The 18,356-nt window shown below is 51.0% G+C and overlaps 1 protein-coding gene across 1 annotated transcript in view; it reads right to left on the minus strand.

Annotated features, from left to right (window-relative positions):
• The window catches only part of C14H20orf96 (chromosome 14 C20orf96 homolog), a 28,352-nt gene extending 14,163 nt beyond the window's left edge, over positions 1-14,189 (minus strand). Inside the window, exons 1-7 of the mRNA XM_069953805.1 lie at positions 14,100-14,189; positions 7,835-7,961; positions 6,702-6,814; positions 5,769-5,918; positions 5,579-5,678; positions 1,981-2,138; positions 438-539 (exon numbers count right to left, since the gene is read on the minus strand). Coding sequence (XP_069809906.1) covers positions 438-539; positions 1,981-2,138; positions 5,579-5,678; positions 5,769-5,918; positions 6,702-6,814; positions 7,835-7,961; positions 14,100-14,138 — 789 coding nt within the window. The 5' untranslated portion in view covers positions 14,139-14,189. The remainder of the gene's footprint in view (positions 1-437; positions 540-1,980; positions 2,139-5,578; positions 5,679-5,768; positions 5,919-6,701; positions 6,815-7,834; positions 7,962-14,099) is intronic.
• Positions 14,190-18,356: the final 4,167 nt, after the last annotated feature.

Below are 18,356 nucleotides of genomic sequence, written 5' to 3' on the forward strand. Positions count from 1 at the left end.
CTTCCTGCCATCAGAAATATTTGCCATCAGAAACTTATGCCTCCCTGTATTGCATATGTTATATATTACTGTGTTTTGGTTTTCTTTTTGTGAGGGGAGGTTGGGGGGTGGGAGATGTAAAGGGTGGGGGAGGGTATATAAAAAGTATATATTTTTGTTTTGAAAAAACTTCAATAAAAAATTATCTGACTAAACAACAATGAAAGGTGCAAAGGAAGGTATTGCTATAGAAAACGGGGGACTTGGAATGGTTCCCATCACTACTGTTGTGCTACACAAAGTCTATATGTAACCCCATCTGTCAGAGGCAGCGACAGTAACCAGACCCTTGTCCCGGGCCTTACAGAACACCAGAACGCTGCTATGATAACTCAGCTGTACAGTCTGGTGGTGTTATAGTGAAGCAGTGATCTATAGCAAGGCACACGTTCGCTCACCTCTACTACACCCTGGAGAACACTGTCCTGCAGCTTCTGATGACTTTCCAACAATTTATTAATCTCTGCTCGAGCCAACGCCTCCACATCAGCGGCCTGGTCCTGGAGAAAGGCGAGAAAGACAGGAGTCACAAAGCACAAACACTGTCATTTAGAAGTCTCGTAATTCATCTGGCTATCTGGATGTGTCTTACCATAAAGTGTACCTGTCATGTAAATGTCACTTTGTAGAAATCAATAAGTATCAATAGTACAAGTGATTGTAAGAAACTCTGTAGTAGGTTTTATTAAACAAAAGAGTTTCCATCTCTGTACTCAAAAAACTGTTTTACAGTTCCCCCCCCCTTTCAGAAGAAGCAGGATTTCTGTGTCCATTATGCTCTGTGGAGAGGGAGGGACCGAGGGGGATGAGTGAGCACGGAGAGGAGAAAAGGCAGCCCTGCACAGCACATCATCCTGCAATCTGCCAGCACTGACCTTTCTGACCTGTGAATCGAGCGTTTTATGCGCCCACACAGTCTCCAGACTGTACAGCTGCTTCTCTGCTCTAACTGCTCACTCATCCCCCACGGTCCCTCCCCCCTACATAGGTTATAATGGAGACAGCAGAACCCGTCTTCACTTTGCTCTTCTGTAACGTAGACGGCTTTGCCTTATAATGAACAGATAAGTAGGGGGGAGGCTGGGAAACTGCTTTTTGAGTACAGAAAGAGGCTTTTTGCCTAATAAAACCTATTACAGAGTTTGTTAAAATCGCTTGTACTATTGATTTCTGCAAAAATATTTTAAATAACAGTTACACTTTAAGTAAAAAGGAGAAATGGGTGGACAACATCCACAAATAATAATCCCCCATTATCTGTATGCAGTGGTCTATTCCACAGCTTCATCAATGCAGAACAAACCATTGCACAGCAAGAAATGGGGGTTCTGACTACACTAAACCCCCCATAGACTTTAGGAAAAAAAATCGTTCCACCCATTGATTTTGTCAGGACTAGCTGACTGTCTAATGTGTATGGGGGCTCTCCCACAGGAAATGATGTGGGGTGGGGAAGAAGATTCAACAGCCTCATCCTTTTATTGTTTGGAGAGCAGCTTTCCCCTCCTCTCTCTATTCAGAACCGATGAACCCTCGGCTGAGCTGAACATGGGTATGGGTCATGGGTACGGAGGAAGCGGAAGAAATAGCTGTTGGACAAACAAGCATTTTGGCCGACAGCTATTGTATGTGCATGGGTACCTTAAAGGGGTTGTACAGTGGCTAAATCTTTTTACTCCCCCCTCCCTTCCAAGATGCTGGGAGGGGCAGGGCTAAACACGCCCTCATGCAATGTCCAATAGCTGCAGTGTCTAGTTTCGCGGCTTAGCCCCTCCCACCCCTTGTTTCGGAAGGCTTACATCTGAGAAGTGGGATCTAAGAAAGTGAGCGCCAGCAAGCAGAAGTCTTCAGCCTTTTTCTGCTTGCTGGGCAATCCCTTTAACAAATGGGTGGTGGAGTCAGTTACTCAGCCATTGGCCACCATGTTACCACGCTTCTCACCTCATGCAGCTCACGTAACACCCGCAGCTGTCTCTCCAGCTCTGCAGCCTGAAGTGTTCTTGTTGAATGGCCTCGGTCTCGGTACTCTCGCAGTTGCTGCAGCTCCTTCTGGGTCTTTTGTATCTTTTCCTCACAATTCTGCAGCTGCAGACGCAGTCCTGAAAGTGACACATGACAGAATACCGGAGTTCAAAGTGATCTCCAAGTACAATACGCAATCTCTATATATCTATTAGTGTATCTGGATATTCATTAGATCTGTTGGCTGGACTGACCATCCCTGTAATGTGTTTAGGGGTGTACAGACTATCCCTGGTTGGTGGACAGAAGGATTGGGCATATTGGATTTCAACAGGAGTCTGGAGGAGACAGGGGAATCTAGAACAGGGGTCCTCAACTGGCGGAAGACAGCTGTCTCGGCCCCCTGCTGCAGCTCAGTATACCTGTATACTGAGCTGCGCTGCTCCCCTCTGCACAGTAACTATGAGTGCTTGTAACGAGCACTCATAGTTACCGTGCAGGAGCAGCACCGACAGAGGAGGAACCATTGGCTCCCTCCCTGTCAGTCTCTCACAAGAGGCCACTCTGCCCTGTCTCTGGTTTTGGCGCTCAAGTGACGCCACTGGAGCGCCGACGCCAGGAGAGGGGAGAGCGGCCTCTTGTGACCACTGCAGTGCGGCCACAGGAGGGGAAGAGAAGAGAAGACACCCGGACCCAGGTGAGTATAAGTGTTTGGTTTTTCTATGTTATATGCTATATGGGAGGGGGAGCACAGGGGGCTATATAACTGGGGAGCACATAGCAGGGGTGCTATATACTACTGGGGGAGCAAAGTGGGACTATATACTACTGGGAGAGCGCACAGGGGGCTATACACTACTGGGGAAGTGCACAGGGGGACTATATACTTCTGGGGGAGCGCACAAGGGGACTATATACGACTGGGGGAGCACACAGGGGAATATATACTACTGGGGGAGCACACAGGGGGCTATATACTACTAGGGGAGAGCACAGTGGGACTATATACTACTAAGGGAGAGCACAGGGGTCTATATACTACTGGGGGAGCAACAGGGCGCTATATACTACTGGGGGAGCGCAACACATTTACTAATGATGTTCAGGTTGAACCTTCACCTGACAATAGACTCCGGTAAGTGGACCTTCACTAAAAGTTGTTGAGTACCCCTGGTCTAGAAGGTACAGAAGAGTCTGGAGGGGATAGTGGAGGCTGGAGGGGACAGAGGGTGTGGAACAGAGGAATTTGGAAGGGACAGAGAAGTCTGGAGGGGCTAGTGGAGGACAAACGGGAAAGAGGGGTCTTTCAGTGGCTTTTTACCCTATGCCCACTGTAAGCACATTCACGTTCAGCCAAGGAGGAAAAGCTGTTACCTGAACAAGAATTTGTCCGGTCACAATCTTAGGTGTATGGCCACCTAAACCTTACTTGGTGTATTGTCATGGCTGACAACAGGCAACAATAAACTGCACTGCAAGATGGACTATAGGCCTGGACACATCAGCAGCTGTCAGCTGATTCCAGACTCCCATACATATGGATACTATAGGTATTAGTATATTTGTAGTATATAGTATATATGTATTAGTATGCATCCTGTCTATTATAGGGAGTGGGGGATAAGATGCTGCATGGGTGGGTTTGGCAGATGTTATTCTAGCTGAATATTGAAGAACAGTCATTTACAGGTGAATGGTACACATTACTCCCCGGTCCTCCTCCCTCTTCCCTGGTCCTCCTCCCATAGACACTGCAGGGCAGAGTTTCACAAGGTAAAATATTACAATGTTTAACGCTATTAATGTTGAGATAAGTTCACAAATGGCCGCCGAGGGCTAACTCCATCGAAGGTCCTTCCACTGCAATAACAAATGAGGTAGGTGTGAGCTCTAATGGGTAAGTGGCCGGTCCTAGTCACATGACTTAGTCACTGCTTTGTGTTAGTTCCTCTTACAGAACGAGCGGGGAGATGTTTTCATGTTTTTTTGCATATTAACCCTTTAAGGTTGTGGCCTGGTTGGGTTCTAAGGACGCAGCTTTTTTTTTTTTTTACAACTTTCTTTTCCTTTCGCCTTCAGGCTTCATTTCCACGTTCTGTACACGGAATGTTCAAATGACGCCTAACTCTTATCTGAGGAATGAGTAGTACTTTTACTGTACATACCATTGGTTTTTAATATGTTTTCTTTGACAAAAATGAAAAATAAAAATAGTGTTTTCTTCAGTTTGCTAAAATTTCTTTTCTTTCTGTTACCGAGCAGGAAGAACTGAGTGTATATATATATATATATATATATATATATATATAGATAGATAGATAGAACTGAGTATATATATATATATATATATATATATATATATATAAAAAGATTCAGTATAACTTGTAACATATTGATGGAAATCTCTGTTCATTCTGTGATAAGGAGTCGAGTGGGCGGAGTCACTCAATGGGCTGGACTCTTTAGTCTGGAGACATTAGAGATTTCAATCAATAAATTACAGGTTATACTGAATAATTTCCCATAAGAATATACATTAATCCGCACAGCTCCTCCTGCTCTATATCACGATGCCGATAGCTTAGGTAGCATTTTCATGGTGACGGGTTCCCTTTAAGCCGCAGTGGAGGACTGGACTTGTCCTTCACTCCAGCATTACATTGCAGTCCTCTTATGCCTGTCAGTGTGAGGCTGCTCACAGATAAAGGGAATGATAAGGATGCATTTTTGTTATCCCTGTTAGAGACACAAGTCCAGGCTCATCCACAGGTCTGAAGTCCTCACAGAAGGGCTGACTGGAATGTATACAGGCTTGAACACCATGTGATACAGGATATCTAATATTTTGCATGTGAATACGCAGTGGTTTGCATTTGTTTTTAGTTGTTCAGCTTTTGTTTTGTTTTTTTCTTATTAAATTCATTTTTATCTCCACTATTTTCCCTGTATATTTAGCCTCTGATATGCGAGCTGGGATCTGATTGTTTCACGTCCTGATGATGACAACACGTAGAGGTGAGGATGTTAACTACACTTCCACAGGGGTAATTTGGCTAAAAGCTCTTTCAAATCAACTGGTGTCAGAAAGTTATACAGATTTGTATTTTACTTCTCTTAAAAATTCTTCAGTCTTCTAGTACTTATCAGCTGCTCTATGTCCTGCTTGAAGTTGTATTCTTTCCATTTTGAAGAGCAGGAGAGGTTTTCAAACCAAACCTCACCTGACCTGGAGACAAGAGCGGTGCTGTTTCTGGCAGAAAGTGGCCAGGTATTTGTAGCGCTGGATAACCCCTTTAACACTCCTCTTTAGGGACCCAATGATCTTACTTCAGAGGATGTACAAATATGGTAGTAACTGAAAACAGATGGTACCGACACCATAACCTGGACCTGAAACGATCAGATCCCCATGACTGTACTCTGTACACAGATGGTTAGCACCATATACAACAGCTATGTAGGATGACGCACTGCTAGCTGTTGTATATTCACATTGGGCGGATGGGAAGGGGATAAAGGAATTTTACTGTACATTTACTGCCAATAAGGGTAATACAGAAATGAGTGATCCCCTTACCATTTATATGTTCTTCTCTCTGTTCTTTTATCAACTCCAGATCCTGTTCAGCATCATGAATTTGATGTTCTGTCCAGTTCTGTACTGCACGGACATTACTCTGAGAAAAGGGAAAGAGACCATATGATAAGTTAGGCCCATTCATAATGCAGTAATGCACATGCAGAGGTAAACCTGCCCTGACACTTACCCCTGCCCTGTCATACTGCTGAAGCTGCTGAGTGGCGCTCTTCATGGCCTCGTCTTCCATCTTCGTGATTTGTCTGAGCAGTGAAGCATTTTCCTCCTCTAGGCGCGTGCATTGCGAGAGAAGGCTGGACACGGGCTGCCTAGCATACGTCTGCCAGAGGAAGAGATAAGGATATATACATACAGCAAGATCTAATAATAAAGCAATAGCCTGTCAGACTGTAAGCCCAGTATAATGAGTGAATCCTTTATTATTATCATCATCATTACCTATCTCCACCTCAGTGTATAGGAAACAGGACAGAAGTAGAAACAGTAAGACACAATGGATGTGAGGCCACTACTGGATAAGCACAAAATACAGCCGGCCAATACAGGTGTCAGTATTCCTGAGAGAGGGAAATGTGTGCTGTGTTCTGCTGCCATCTACGGGGTGTATGTCAGTACAGCATGCAGAAATGATCTGATATTGGGCATAAAGAGACTATGCTGTATGATGGGCATTGTTTAATGTGCAGCAAGTATTGTGCTCTGCTCCTTGTATCTCAGCAGGACGACACCTGCGGAACATCAGATGGCTGACTCCACAACTTTCCCAGCCACAATGCAGCAGCATGTCTCCACTACTAATAAGATAGATAGAGAGATGGATGGATGGATGGATGGATGGATAGGAGATAGATAGATAGATAGATAGATAGATAGATAGATAGATAGATAAATAGATAGGAGATCAGTGAGCTCTCTTATGGCTTTATGAGAAATTGCTCCCACCTAGCCAGAATCCTGCTCCACACTGATGAGAGGCAACATCCCAAAACAGCTGTATGTGGATGGATACCTGGCCTTGGTTTTTCCATTGACTTATAAGGCCACTTAATATGGTGGTTTCCCTTAGATCAGTGATCTGTTTCTTAGCTAGATAGATAGATACCATGAAGACGTGGGCACTTTTCCTCAGTTTCTCTGTCTCTGTCCCGCACTTCTTACTTAGCTGACAGTGAGACGTCTTCTGCCGTCCTTTCCTGTTAGTAGGGTTCTTACCACCTGTGTGGAGTAGACGCTGTAAAAGTATTTATAGGCTCCGGCTATGTTGCCACATTGTACTTTTGGGATGTTTTTTGTGCTGTATATGATGAGTGTGAACATGGCCTCAGTCTGGTCTCTGTTCCCGGAGGTGATGTCCCCATCTATCACAGAAGGTACCTAGGATTCCCCCTTGTCTACTCTGTACTCAGGGGAGCGGTGACATATGGGGAACTGCTGTACTCAGGGGAACGGTGACATATGGGGCACTGCTGTACTCAGGGGAGCGGTGACATATGGGGCACTGCTGTACTCAGGGGAGCGGTGACATATGGGGCACTGCTGTACTCAGGGGAGCGGTGACATATGGGGCACTGCTGTACTCAGGGGAGCGGTGACATATGGGGCACTGCTGTACTCAGGGGAGCGGTGACATATGGGGAACTTCTTTACTCAGGGGAGCGGTGACATATGGGGCACTGCTGTACTCAGGGGAGCGGTGACATATGGGGCACTGCTGTACTCAGGGGAGCGGTGACATATGGGGCACTGCTGTACTCAGGGGAGCGGTGACATATGGGGCACTGCTGTACTCAGGGGAGCGGTGACATATGGAGCACTGCTGTACTCAGGTAAGAGGTGACATATGGGGCACTGCTGTAGATATTCTGTGATATGTCCTGTGAAGAGTGGAAAAGTCAAAATAACACAGCAAACCCATTTAAAGGGGTTCTCCAGGCTTAGACAAACATGGCCGCTTTCTTCCAGAAACAGCACCACCCCTGTCCTTAGGTTGGATGTAGTTTTGCAGCTTAGTTCTATTGAAGGGAGTAGAGCTGAATTTTAATACTGCACACAACCTGAGGACAGGGGTGGCGCTGTTCTTAAAGAGCTCTGATTTTTCTAATTCTGGATAACCCCTTTAAGGTGGAAATTAGCCCGATCCTTAAAGGGTTCAGGTGAATTCACACATTGTTTAAGTTTTATTGTTGTAGTTAGTGGCCCCTTTAAATGTCAGCACATTGCATATTCCGACATTACCTGCAGCATGAACAGGAGTGCGGCCCTCTGTGGAGGTTTGGGGGGTGACATGGTGAGAGTCAGGGGTCTTTGTACAGGCTGTACCGTGATGTCCTCTCGCCGCCAGCCGCTGAGACATGCTGAGATCCTGCAGGCATAGACATTGTGTTACTATAATATAGAGGGGATACGCGCCATCACATCCAGCTGACCTGATAGTAAACAAGGTGTACTCTGTTTCCACGTCTAATAAACAGGTTGTAGGCAGCTGAGGATTATGGGAGTTGTAGTGTGACAGGATGAGGGTTTTATGTTTTCACATGACAGAAGCTGCAGATGTGAGAGAGCTGCAATGTTACATAATCCCCATATTTATCCTCTGCCCATAGGCCATGGTTATGTAAGGGTGGCCACCTTGTGGACAACAGTGGTGCTGCAGCATTCTGTCAGTGAGGGGGGGGGGGGGGGTGCAGGCTGACTGATGTATCACATTGTATTTAAACTGAGAGATGTATCTACAGTCAGTGAGGGGGCAGTTAGGTCAGTGAGGCCGTCTCTGGGGGTAGTTAGGTCAGTGAGGCCGTCTCTGGGGGTAGTTAGGTCAGTGAGGCCGTCTCTGGGGGTAGTTAGGTCAGTGAGGCCGTCTCTGGGGGTAGTTAGGTCAGTGAGGCCGTCTCTGGGGGTAGTTAGGTCAGTGAGGCCGTCTCTGGGGGTAGTGGGGTCAGTCATGTAGCTGTCTGTCCCCGAAGGGTCATTCAGGCCATCTCTGGGGGTATTCAGGCTGTCTCTGGGGGTAGTTGGATTTGTCAGGATGTCTCTTGGGGTGGTTGGGCCATCTTGGGGGGGGGGGGGTAGTCGGGCTGTCTAGGTGGTACACATAGCTGCCTGTCTGTACCCCGTCTCTGTGGTGAAGCTGTCTGTCTGTACCCCGTCTCTGTGGTGAAGCTGCCTGTCTGTACCCCGTCTCTGTGGTAAAGCTGCCTGTCTGTACCCCGTCTCTGTGGTGAAGCTGCCTGTCTGTACCCGTCTCTGTGGTGAAGCTGCCTGTCTGTACCCGTCTCTGTGGTGAAGCTGCCTGTCTGTACCCCGTCTCTGTGGTGAAGCTGCCTGTCTGTACCCCGTCTCTGTGGTGAAGCTGCCTGTCTGTACCCCGTCTCTGTGGTAAAGCTGCCTGTCTGTACCCGTCTCTGTGGTGAAGCTGCCTGTCTGTACCCCGTCTCTGTGGTGAAGCTGCCTGTCTGTACCCCGTCTCTGGGAGGTAGCTGCCTGTCTGTACCCCGTCTCTGTGGTGAAGCTGCCTGTCTGTACCCCGTCTCTGTGGTGAAGCTGCCTGTCTGCACCCCGTCTCTGTGGTGAAGCTGCCTGTCTGCACCCCGTCTCTGTGGTGAAGCTGCCTGTCTGTACCCCGTCTCTGTGGTGAAGCTGCCTGTCTGTACCCCGTCTCTGTGGTGAAGCTGCCTGTCTGTACCCCGTCTCTGTGGTGAAGCTGCCTGTCTGTACCCCGTCTCTGTGATGAAGCTGCCTGTCTGTACCCCGTCTCTGTGGTAAAGCTGCCTGTCTGTACCCGTCTCTGTGGTGAAGCTGCCTGTCTGTACCCCGTCTCTGTGGTGAAGCTGCCTGTCTGTACCCCGTCTCTGGGAGGTAGCTGCCTGTCTGTACCCCGTCTCTGTGGTGAAGCTGCCTGTCTGTACCCCGTCTCTGTGGTGAAGCTGCCTGTCTGCACCCCGTCTCTGTGGTGAAGCTGCCTGTCTGCACCCCGTCTCTGTGGTGAAGCTGCCTGTCTGTACCCCGTCTCTGTGGTGAAGCTGCCTGTCTGTACCCCGTCTCTGTGGTGAAGCTGCCTGTCTGTACCCCGTCTCTGTGATGAAGCTGCCTGTCTGTACCCCGTCTCTGTGGTGAAGCTGCCTGTCTGTACCCCGTCTCTGTGGTGAAGCTGCCTGTCTGTACCCCGTCTCTGGGAGGTAGCTGCCTGTCTGTACCCCGTCTCTGTGGTGAAGCTGCCTGTCTGTACCCCGTCTCTGTGGTGAAGCTGCCTGTCTGTACCCCGTCTCTGGGAGGTAGCTGCCTGTCTGTACCCCGTCTCTGGGAGGTAGCTGCCTGTCTGTACCCCGTCTCTGTGGTGAAGCTGCCTGTCTGTACCCCGTCTCTGGGAGGTAGCTGCCTGTCTGTACCCCGTCTCTGTGGTGAAGCTGCCTGTCTGTACCCTGTCTCTGGGAGGTAGCTGCCTGTCTGTACCCCGTCTCTGGGAGGTAGCTGCCTGTCTGTACCCCGTCTCTGTGGTGAAGCTGCCTGTCTGTACCCCGTCTCTGGGAGGTAGCTGCCTGTCTGTACCCCGTCTCTGTGGTGAAGCTGCCTGTCTGTACCCTGTCTCTGGGAGGTAGCTGCCTGTCTGTACCCCGTCTCTGTGGTGAAGCTGCCTGTCTGTACCCCGTCTCTGTGGTGAAGCTGCCTGTCTGTACCCCGTCTCTGTGGTGAAGCTGCCTGTCTGTACCCCGTCTCTGTGGTGAAGCTGTCTGTCTGTACCCCGTCTCTGTGGTGAAGCTGCCTGTCTGTACCCCGTCTCTGTGGTGAAGCTGTCTGTCTGTACCCCGTCTCTGTGGTGAAGCTGCCTGTCTGTACCCCGTCTCTGTGGTGAAGCTGTCTGTCTGTACCCCGTCTCTGTGGTGAAGCTGCCTGTCTGTACCCCGTCTCTGTGGTGAAGCTGCCTGTCTGTACCCCGTCTCTGTGATGAAGCTGTCTGTCTGTACCCCGTCTCTGTGGTGTAGCTGCCTGTCTGTACCCCGTCACTGTGGTGAAGCTGCCTGTCTGTACCCCGTCTCTGGGAGGTAGCTGCCTGTCTGTACCCCGTCTCTGTGGTGAAGCTGCCTGTCTGTACCCCGTCTCTGTGGTGAAGCTGCCTGTCTGTACCCCGTCTCTGTGGTGAAGCTGCCTGTCTGTACCTCGTCTCTGTGGTGAAGCTGCCTGTCTGTACCCCGTCTCTGGGCTGTAGCTGCCTGTCTGTACCCCGTCTCTGTGGTGAAGCTGCCTGTCTGTACCCCGTCTCTGGGCTGTAGCTGCCTGTCTGTACCCCGTCTCTGTGGTGAAGCTGTCTGTCTGTACCCCGTCTCTGTGGTGAAGCTGTCTGTCTGTACCCCGTCTCTGTGGTGAAGCTGCCTGTCTGTACCCCGTCTCTGTGGTGAAGCTGCCTGTCTGTACCCCGTCTCTGTGGTGAAGCTGCCTGTCTGTACCCCGTCTCTGTGGTGAAGCTGCCTGTCTGTACCCCGTCTCTGTGATGAAGCTGTCTGTCTGTACCCCGTCTCTGGGAGGTAGCTGCCTGTCTGTACCCCGTCACTGTGGTGAAGCTGCCTGTCTGTACCCCGTCTCTGGGAGGTAGCTGCCTGTCTGTACCCCGTCTCTGTGGTGAAGCTGCCTGTCTGTACCCCGTCTCTGGGCTGTAGCTGCCTGTCTGTACCCCGTCTCTGTGGTGAAGCTGCCTGTCTGTACCCCGTCTCTGTGGTGAAGCTGCCTGTCTGTACCCCGTCTCTGTGGTGAAGCTGTCTGTCTGTACCCCGTCTCTGTGGTGAAGCTGCCTGTCTGTACCCCGTCTCTGGGCTGTAGCTGCCTGTCTGTACCCCGTCTCTGTGGTGAAGCTGCCTGTCTGTACCCCGTCTCTGGGCTGTAGCTGCCTGTCTGTACCCCGTCTCTGTGGTGAAGCTGTCTGTCTGTACCCCGTCTCTGTGGTGAAGCTGCCTGTCTGTACCCCGTCTCTGTGGTGAAGCTGTCTGTCTGTACCCCGTCTCTGTGATGAAGCTGCCTGTCTGTACCCCGTCTCTGTGGTGAAGCTGTCTGTCTGTACCCCGTCTCTGTGGTGAAGCTGCCTGTCTGTACCCCGTCTCTGTGGTGAAGCTGTCTGTCTGTACCCCGTCACTGTGGTGAAGCTGCCTGTCTGTACCCCGTCTCTGTGGTGAAGCTGCCTGTCTGTACCCCGTCTCTGTGGTGAAGCTGCCTGTCTGTACCCCGTCTCTGGGAGGTAGCTGCCTGTCTGTACCCCGTCTCTGTGGTGAAGCTGCCTGTCTGTACCCCGTCTCTGGGAGGTAGCTGCCTGTCTGTACCCCGTCTCTGTGGTGAAGCTGTCTGTCTGTACCCCGTCTCTGTGGTGAAGCTGCCTGTCTGTACCCCGTCTCTGTGGTGAAGCTGCCTGTCTGTACCCCGTCTCTGTGGTGAAGCTGCCTGTCTGTACCCCGTCTCTGGGAGGTAGCTGCCTGTCTGTACCCCGTCTCTGTGGTGAAGCTGCCTGTCTGTACCCCGTCTCTGTGGTGAAGCTGCCTGTCTGTACCCCGTCTCTGTGGTGAAGCTGTCTGTCTGTACCCCGTCTCTGTGGTGAAGCTGCCTGTCTGTACCCCGTCTCTGTGGTGAAGCTGCCTGTCTGTACCCCGTCTCTGGGAGGTAGCTGCCTGTCTGTACCCCGTCTCTGTGGTGAAGCTGCCTGTCTGTACCCCGTCTCTGGGAGGTAGCTGCCTGTCTGTACCCCGTCTCTGTGGTGAAGCTGTCTGTCTGTACCCCGTCTCTGTGGTGAAGCTGCCTGTCTGTACCCCGTCTCTGTGGTGAAGCTGCCTGTCTGTACCCCGTCTCTGTGGTGAAGCTGCCTGTCTGTACCCCGTCTCTGTGGTGAAGCTGCCTGTCTGTACCCCGTCTCTGTGATGAAGCTGTCTGTCTGTACCCCGTCTCTGGGAGGTAGCTGCCTGTCTGTACCCCGTCACTGTGGTGAAGCTGCCTGTCTGTACCCCGTCTCTGGGAGGTAGCTGCCTGTCTGTACCCCGTCTCTGTGGTGAAGCTGCCTGTCTGTACCCCGTCTCTGGGCTGTAGCTGCCTGTCTGTACCCCGTCTCTGTGGTGAAGCTGCCTGTCTGTACCCCGTCTCTGTGGTGAAGCTGCCTGTCTGTACCCCGTCTCTGTGGTGAAGCTGTCTGTCTGTACCCCGTCTCTGTGGTGAAGCTGCCTGTCTGTACCCCGTCTCTGGGCTGTAGCTGCCTGTCTGTACCCCGTCTCTGTGGTGAAGCTGCCTGTCTGTACCCCGTCTCTGGGCTGTAGCTGCCTGTCTGTACCCCGTCTCTGTGGTGAAGCTGTCTGTCTGTACCCCGTCTCTGTGGTGAAGCTGCCTGTCTGTACCCCGTCTCTGTGGTGAAGCTGTCTGTCTGTACCCCGTCTCTGTGGTGAAGCTGCCTGTCTGTACCCCGTCTCTGTGGTGAAGCTGTCTGTCTGTACCCCGTCTCTGTGGTGAAGCTGCCTGTCTGTACCCCGTCTCTGTGGTGAAGCTGTCTGTCTGTACCCCGTCTCTGTGGTGAAGCTGCCTGTCTGTACCCCGTCACTGTGGTGAAGCTGCCTGTCTGTACCCCGTCTCTGTGGTGAAGCTGCCTGTCTGTACCCCGTCTCTGTGGTGAAGCTGCCTGTCTGTACCCCGTCTCTGGGAGGTAGCTGCCTGTCTGTACCCCGTCTCTGTGGTGAAGCTGCCTGTCTGTACCCCGTCTCTGGGAGGTAGCTGCCTGTCTGTACCCCGTCTCTGTGGTGAAGCTGTCTGTCTGTACCCCGTCTCTGTGGTGAAGCTGCCTGTCTGTACCCCGTCTCTGTGGTGAAGCTGCCTGTCTGTACCCCGTCTCTGGGAGGTAGCTGCCTGTCTGTACCCCGTCTCTGTGGTGAAGCTGCCTGTCTGTACCCCGTCTCTGGGAGGTAGCTGCCTGTCTGTACCCCGTCTCTGTGGTGAAGCTGTCTGTCTGTACCCCGTCTCTGTGGTGAAGCTGGCTGTCTGTACCCCGTCTCTGTGGTGAAGCTGGCTGTCTGTACCCCGTCTCTGTGGTGAAGCTGCCTGTCTGTACCCCGTCTCTGTGGTGAAGCTGCCTGTCTGTACCCCGTCTCTGTGGTGAAGCTGCCTGTCTGTACCCCGTCTCTGTGGTGAAGCTGCCTGTCTGTACCCCGTCTCTGTGGTGAAGCTGCCTGTCTGTACCCCGTCTCTGTGGTGAAGCTGTCTGTCTGTACCCCGTCTCTGTGATGAAGCTGTCTGTCTGTACCCCGTCTCTGTGGTGAAGCTGTCTGTCTGTACCCCGTCTCTGTGGTGAAGCTGTCTGTCTGTACCCCGTCTCTGTGGTGAAGCTGTCTGTCTGTACCCCGTCTCTGTGATGAAGCTGTCTGTCTGTACCCCGTCTCTGTGGTGAAGCTGTCTGTCTGTACCCCGTCTCGCTTCCCGTCTTCTCCGCTTTCTTTGTGTCTGATTTTTCAGTAATTTTTCTCCTCACTCTCCGCTGTAGCCTTACCAGCGTTAATCTGTTACCGCGGCAACAAGCTGAGGTCATCACCGGCTGCCATACTACCACTCCCACATGCAGGAGGTGTTCCAATATGGCGGCCTGGCCTCCCCTGATACTGCGCATGACGTGTAATGACGTGACTGGCCGGCAGGGGGAGCACCTCGGCGCTGTCAGCTTCTCCACACAAAGAGGCGGGAACCTTCTGTATATAGAACCGCTGTCCTCACCTGTCCTCCTGTGAGGTAATGGAGTATCACGCAGGAGAGGCTTAGATACAGGAACGCTCCTCAAGGGAGGTAATGGGTATCACACAGGAGAGGAGAGGTTTAGATACAGGAGCTCTCCTCAAGGGAGGTAATGGAGTATCACACAGGAGAGGAGAGGCTTAGATACAGGAACTCTCCTCAAGGGAGGTAATGGGTATCACACAGGAGAGGCTTAGATACAGGAGCTATCCTCAAGGGAGGTAATGGGTATCACACAGGAGAGGCTTAGATACAGGAGCTATCCTCAAGGGAGGTAATGGGTATCACACAGGAGAGGCTTAGATACAGGAACTCTCCTCAAGGGAGGTAATGGGTATCACACAGGAGAGGCTTAGATACAGGAGCTATCCTCAAGGGAGGTAATGGGTATCACACAGGAGAGGCTTAGATACAGGAGCTCTCCTCAAGGGAGGTAATGGGTATCACACAGGAGAGGAGAGGCTTAGATACAGGAGCTCTCCTCAAGGGAGGTAATGGGTATCACACAGGAGAGGCTTAGATACAGGAACTCTCCTCAAGGGAGGTAATGGGTATCACACAGGAGAGGCTTAGATACAGGAGCTATCCTCAAGGGAGGTAATGGGTATCACACAGGAGAGGCTTAGATACAGGAGCTCTCCTCAAGGGAGGTAATGGGTATCACACAGGAGAGGAGAGGCTTAGATACAGGAGCTCTCCACGGGAGGTAAGGGGTATCACACAAGAGAGGAGAGGCTTAGATACATCAGCTGCGGAAATAATGGGTATCACACAAGAGAGGAGAGGCTTAGATACATCAGCTGCGGAAATAATGGGTATCACACGAGAGGAGAGGCTTAGATTCATCAAATAATGGAGTATCACACAAGAGAGGAGAGGCTTAGATTCATCAAATAATGGAGTATCACAAAGTAGAGGAGAATCTTAGATTATATGCCCTCCCCTGAGGGAATTGAGTAGCACACAGGAGAGGCTTAGATACATCGGTTGTCCTCACCTGAGGTAATGGAGTATCACACAGGAGAGGAGAAGCTGCGATAGTGGAGTATCACTGGCTTAGATGCATCCGATGTCCTCACATGAGGTAATTGAGTATCACTGGTAAGGCTTGGATACATTTGCTGTCTTAAAGGGGTTATCCAGCACTACAAAAACATGGCTACTTTCCCCCTACTGTTGTCTCCAGATTGGGTGAGGTTTTGAAACTCAGTTCCATTGAAGTAAATGGAGCTTAATTGCAAACCACACCTGAACTGGAGATAACAGTAGGGGGAAAGTGGCCATTTTTTCGTAGCGCTGGATAACCCCTTTAAAGGAGAAGTCCGGCCAAAATTAATTTTTGATATGTTGTTACTTATGAAAAGTTATACAAATTTCTAATGTACATTAATTATGGGAAATGCACATATAGGGCTATTTCCCTTAATTTAGTTGATAAGGAAGTGTTAGAATTCTCTCAGATGCAGTGACGTCACGACCAAAGGTGTAATTCCTATGGAGTGTCCAGCAGAGGGCGCGCTATATATAGAAGTCTATGGGACTTTATTGTGTCTATAGATGTCTATGTAAAGTAATGTAGTGTGTAGTGTACAGTATGCTTTATTGAATGAATACATCTATGGAATACTTTGGGGAGCAAGGGTACTTGTTCCCCAAAGTATTGCATAAATGTATTCATTCAATATATTAGGATATCACAGTAAGCCCGCCGATCCGGACTATATACACTGAACTACAGCTCCCATCATCTGCTTATAGTATGAACAGGTGATGGGAGCTGTAGCTGGGTTATGGATATGACTTGCCTGCCGCCGCTGATGCCACTGCTTATGCCGCCGGGCGCAGGGGGGAGACGCTCAGTACACAGGAGCGCTCCCCCCTCCTCCTTCTCCTTCCGGGAACCTTCCCCCTATACTACTGCTGACTCCCCGCCTGGCCGCCCCTCTCCGCTCTCACATACCGCCTCCCGATGCATCAGCGCAGACACCAGGAAGCATCGGGATGCGGGGTCCCCCCTCTCTGTGTAGTATCAGTGTGATGCGGGGTCCCCCCTCTCTGTGTAGTATCAGTGTGATGCGGGGTCCCCCCTCTCTGTGTAGTATCAGTGTGATGCGGGGTCCCCCTCTCTGTGTAGTATCAGTGTGATGCGGGGTCCCCCCTCTCTGTGTAGTATCAGTGTGATGCGGGGTCCCCCCTCTCTGTGTAGTATCAGTGTGATTTGGGGTCCCCCCTCTCTGTGTATTATCAGTGTGATGCGGGGTCCCCCCTCTCTGTGTAGTATCAGTGTGATTTGGGGTCCCCCCTCTCTGTGTATTATCAGTGTGATGTGGGGTCCCCCCTCTCTGTGTATTATCAGTGTGATGTGGGGTCCCCCCTCTCTGTGTAGTATCAGTGTGATGCGGGGCTCCCCCTCTCTGTGTGATGCGGGGTTCCCTCTCTCTGTGTGATGCGGGGTTCCCCCTCTCTGTGTGATGCGGGGTTCCCCCTCTGTGTGATGCGGGGTCCCCCCTCTCTGTGTGATGCGGGGTCCCCCCTCTCTGTGTGATGCGGGGTCCCCCCTCTCTGTGTGATGCGGGGTCCCCCCTCTCTGTGTGATGCGGGGTCCCCCCTCTCTGTGTGATGCGGGGTTCCCTCTCTCTGTGTGATGCGGGGTCCCCCCTCTCTGTGTGATGCGGGGTCCCCCCTCTCTGTGTAGTATCAGTGTGATGCAGGGTCCCCCCTCTCTGTGTAGTATCAGTGTGATGCGGGGTCCCCTCTCTGTGTAGTATCAGTGTGATGCGGGGTCCCCTCTCTGTGTAGTATCAGTGTGATGCGGGGTCCCCTCTCTCTGTGTAGTATCAGTGTGATGCGGGGTCCTCCCTCTCTGTGTAGTATCAGTGTGATGCGGGGTCCTCCCTCTCTGTGTAGTATCAGTGTGATGCGGGGTCCTCCCTCTCTGTGTAGTATCAGTGTGATGCGGGGTCCCCTCTCTCTGTGTAGTATCAGTGTGATGCGGGGTCCTCCCTCTCTGTGTAGTATCAGTGTGATGCGGGGTCCTCCCTCTCTGTGTAGTATCAGTGTGATGCGGGGTCCCCCCTCTCTGTGTAGTATCAGTGTGATGCGGGGTCCCCTCTCTGTGTAGTATCAGTGTGATGCGGGGTCCCCCCTCTCTGTGTAGTATCAGTGTGATGCGGGGTCCCCCCTCTCTGTGTAGTATCAGTGTGATGCGGGGTCCCCCCTCTCTGTGTAGTATCAGTGTGATGCGGGGTCCCCCCTCTCTGTGTAGTATCAGTGTGATGCGGGTTTCCCCCTCTCTGTGTAGTATCAGTGTGATGCGGGGTCCCCCCTCTCTGTGTAGTATCAGTGTGATGCGGGGTCCCCCCTCTCTGTGTAGTATCAGTGTGATGCGGGGTCCCCCCTCTCTGTGTAGTATCAGTGTGATGCGGGGTCCCCCCTCTCTGTGTAGTATCAGTGTGATGCGGGGTCCCCCCTCTCTGTGTAGTATCAGTGTGATGCGGGGTCCCCACTTTTGGCCATCCTTCTCTCCGTCCCCCTCAGGGCTCCTCACTTTTGGGTGAGTTATGATTATTGACTGCTCCTGTTATATATTTCTTAATAAGTCCACCAAATATTTATTATTGGCTGTAAGCTATGCAAAGATATTACTGTTTGTTTATTGAATCTGTTTACTACATGGGCTCCGTATAGGCCTATTGTTGTTAAAAATTGTTAAAATGCAATAAAAATTTTAATTTTAATTATGTTTTCTGTAAGAATAATGGCTAAAAAAGGAAAAAGAAAAATCCTGTGAATAAAAAACCACCTTCAGCGTCATGTGAGATCCAGCGGTTCATGTTGGGTAGTTTCTATGCAGTTGTATACTTGCTTTGTGTAACCCTGTGTAAGCAGCTGTGTGGGGGAGGCCCCCGTGCTCGGACATCTATCTATGTTCTATGGCTATGAGAATTTGTTCCTCAATGCTCTTTGCTTCATGGTCTTGCCAATAGATAAGGGCAAAGGAGACTGGGAACCAGGATAC

Source organism: Dendropsophus ebraccatus, chromosome 14, assembly GCF_027789765.1.
Source record: "Dendropsophus ebraccatus isolate aDenEbr1 chromosome 14, aDenEbr1.pat, whole genome shotgun sequence".
Classification (NCBI taxonomy): Eukaryota; Metazoa; Chordata; class Amphibia; order Anura; family Hylidae; genus Dendropsophus; species Dendropsophus ebraccatus.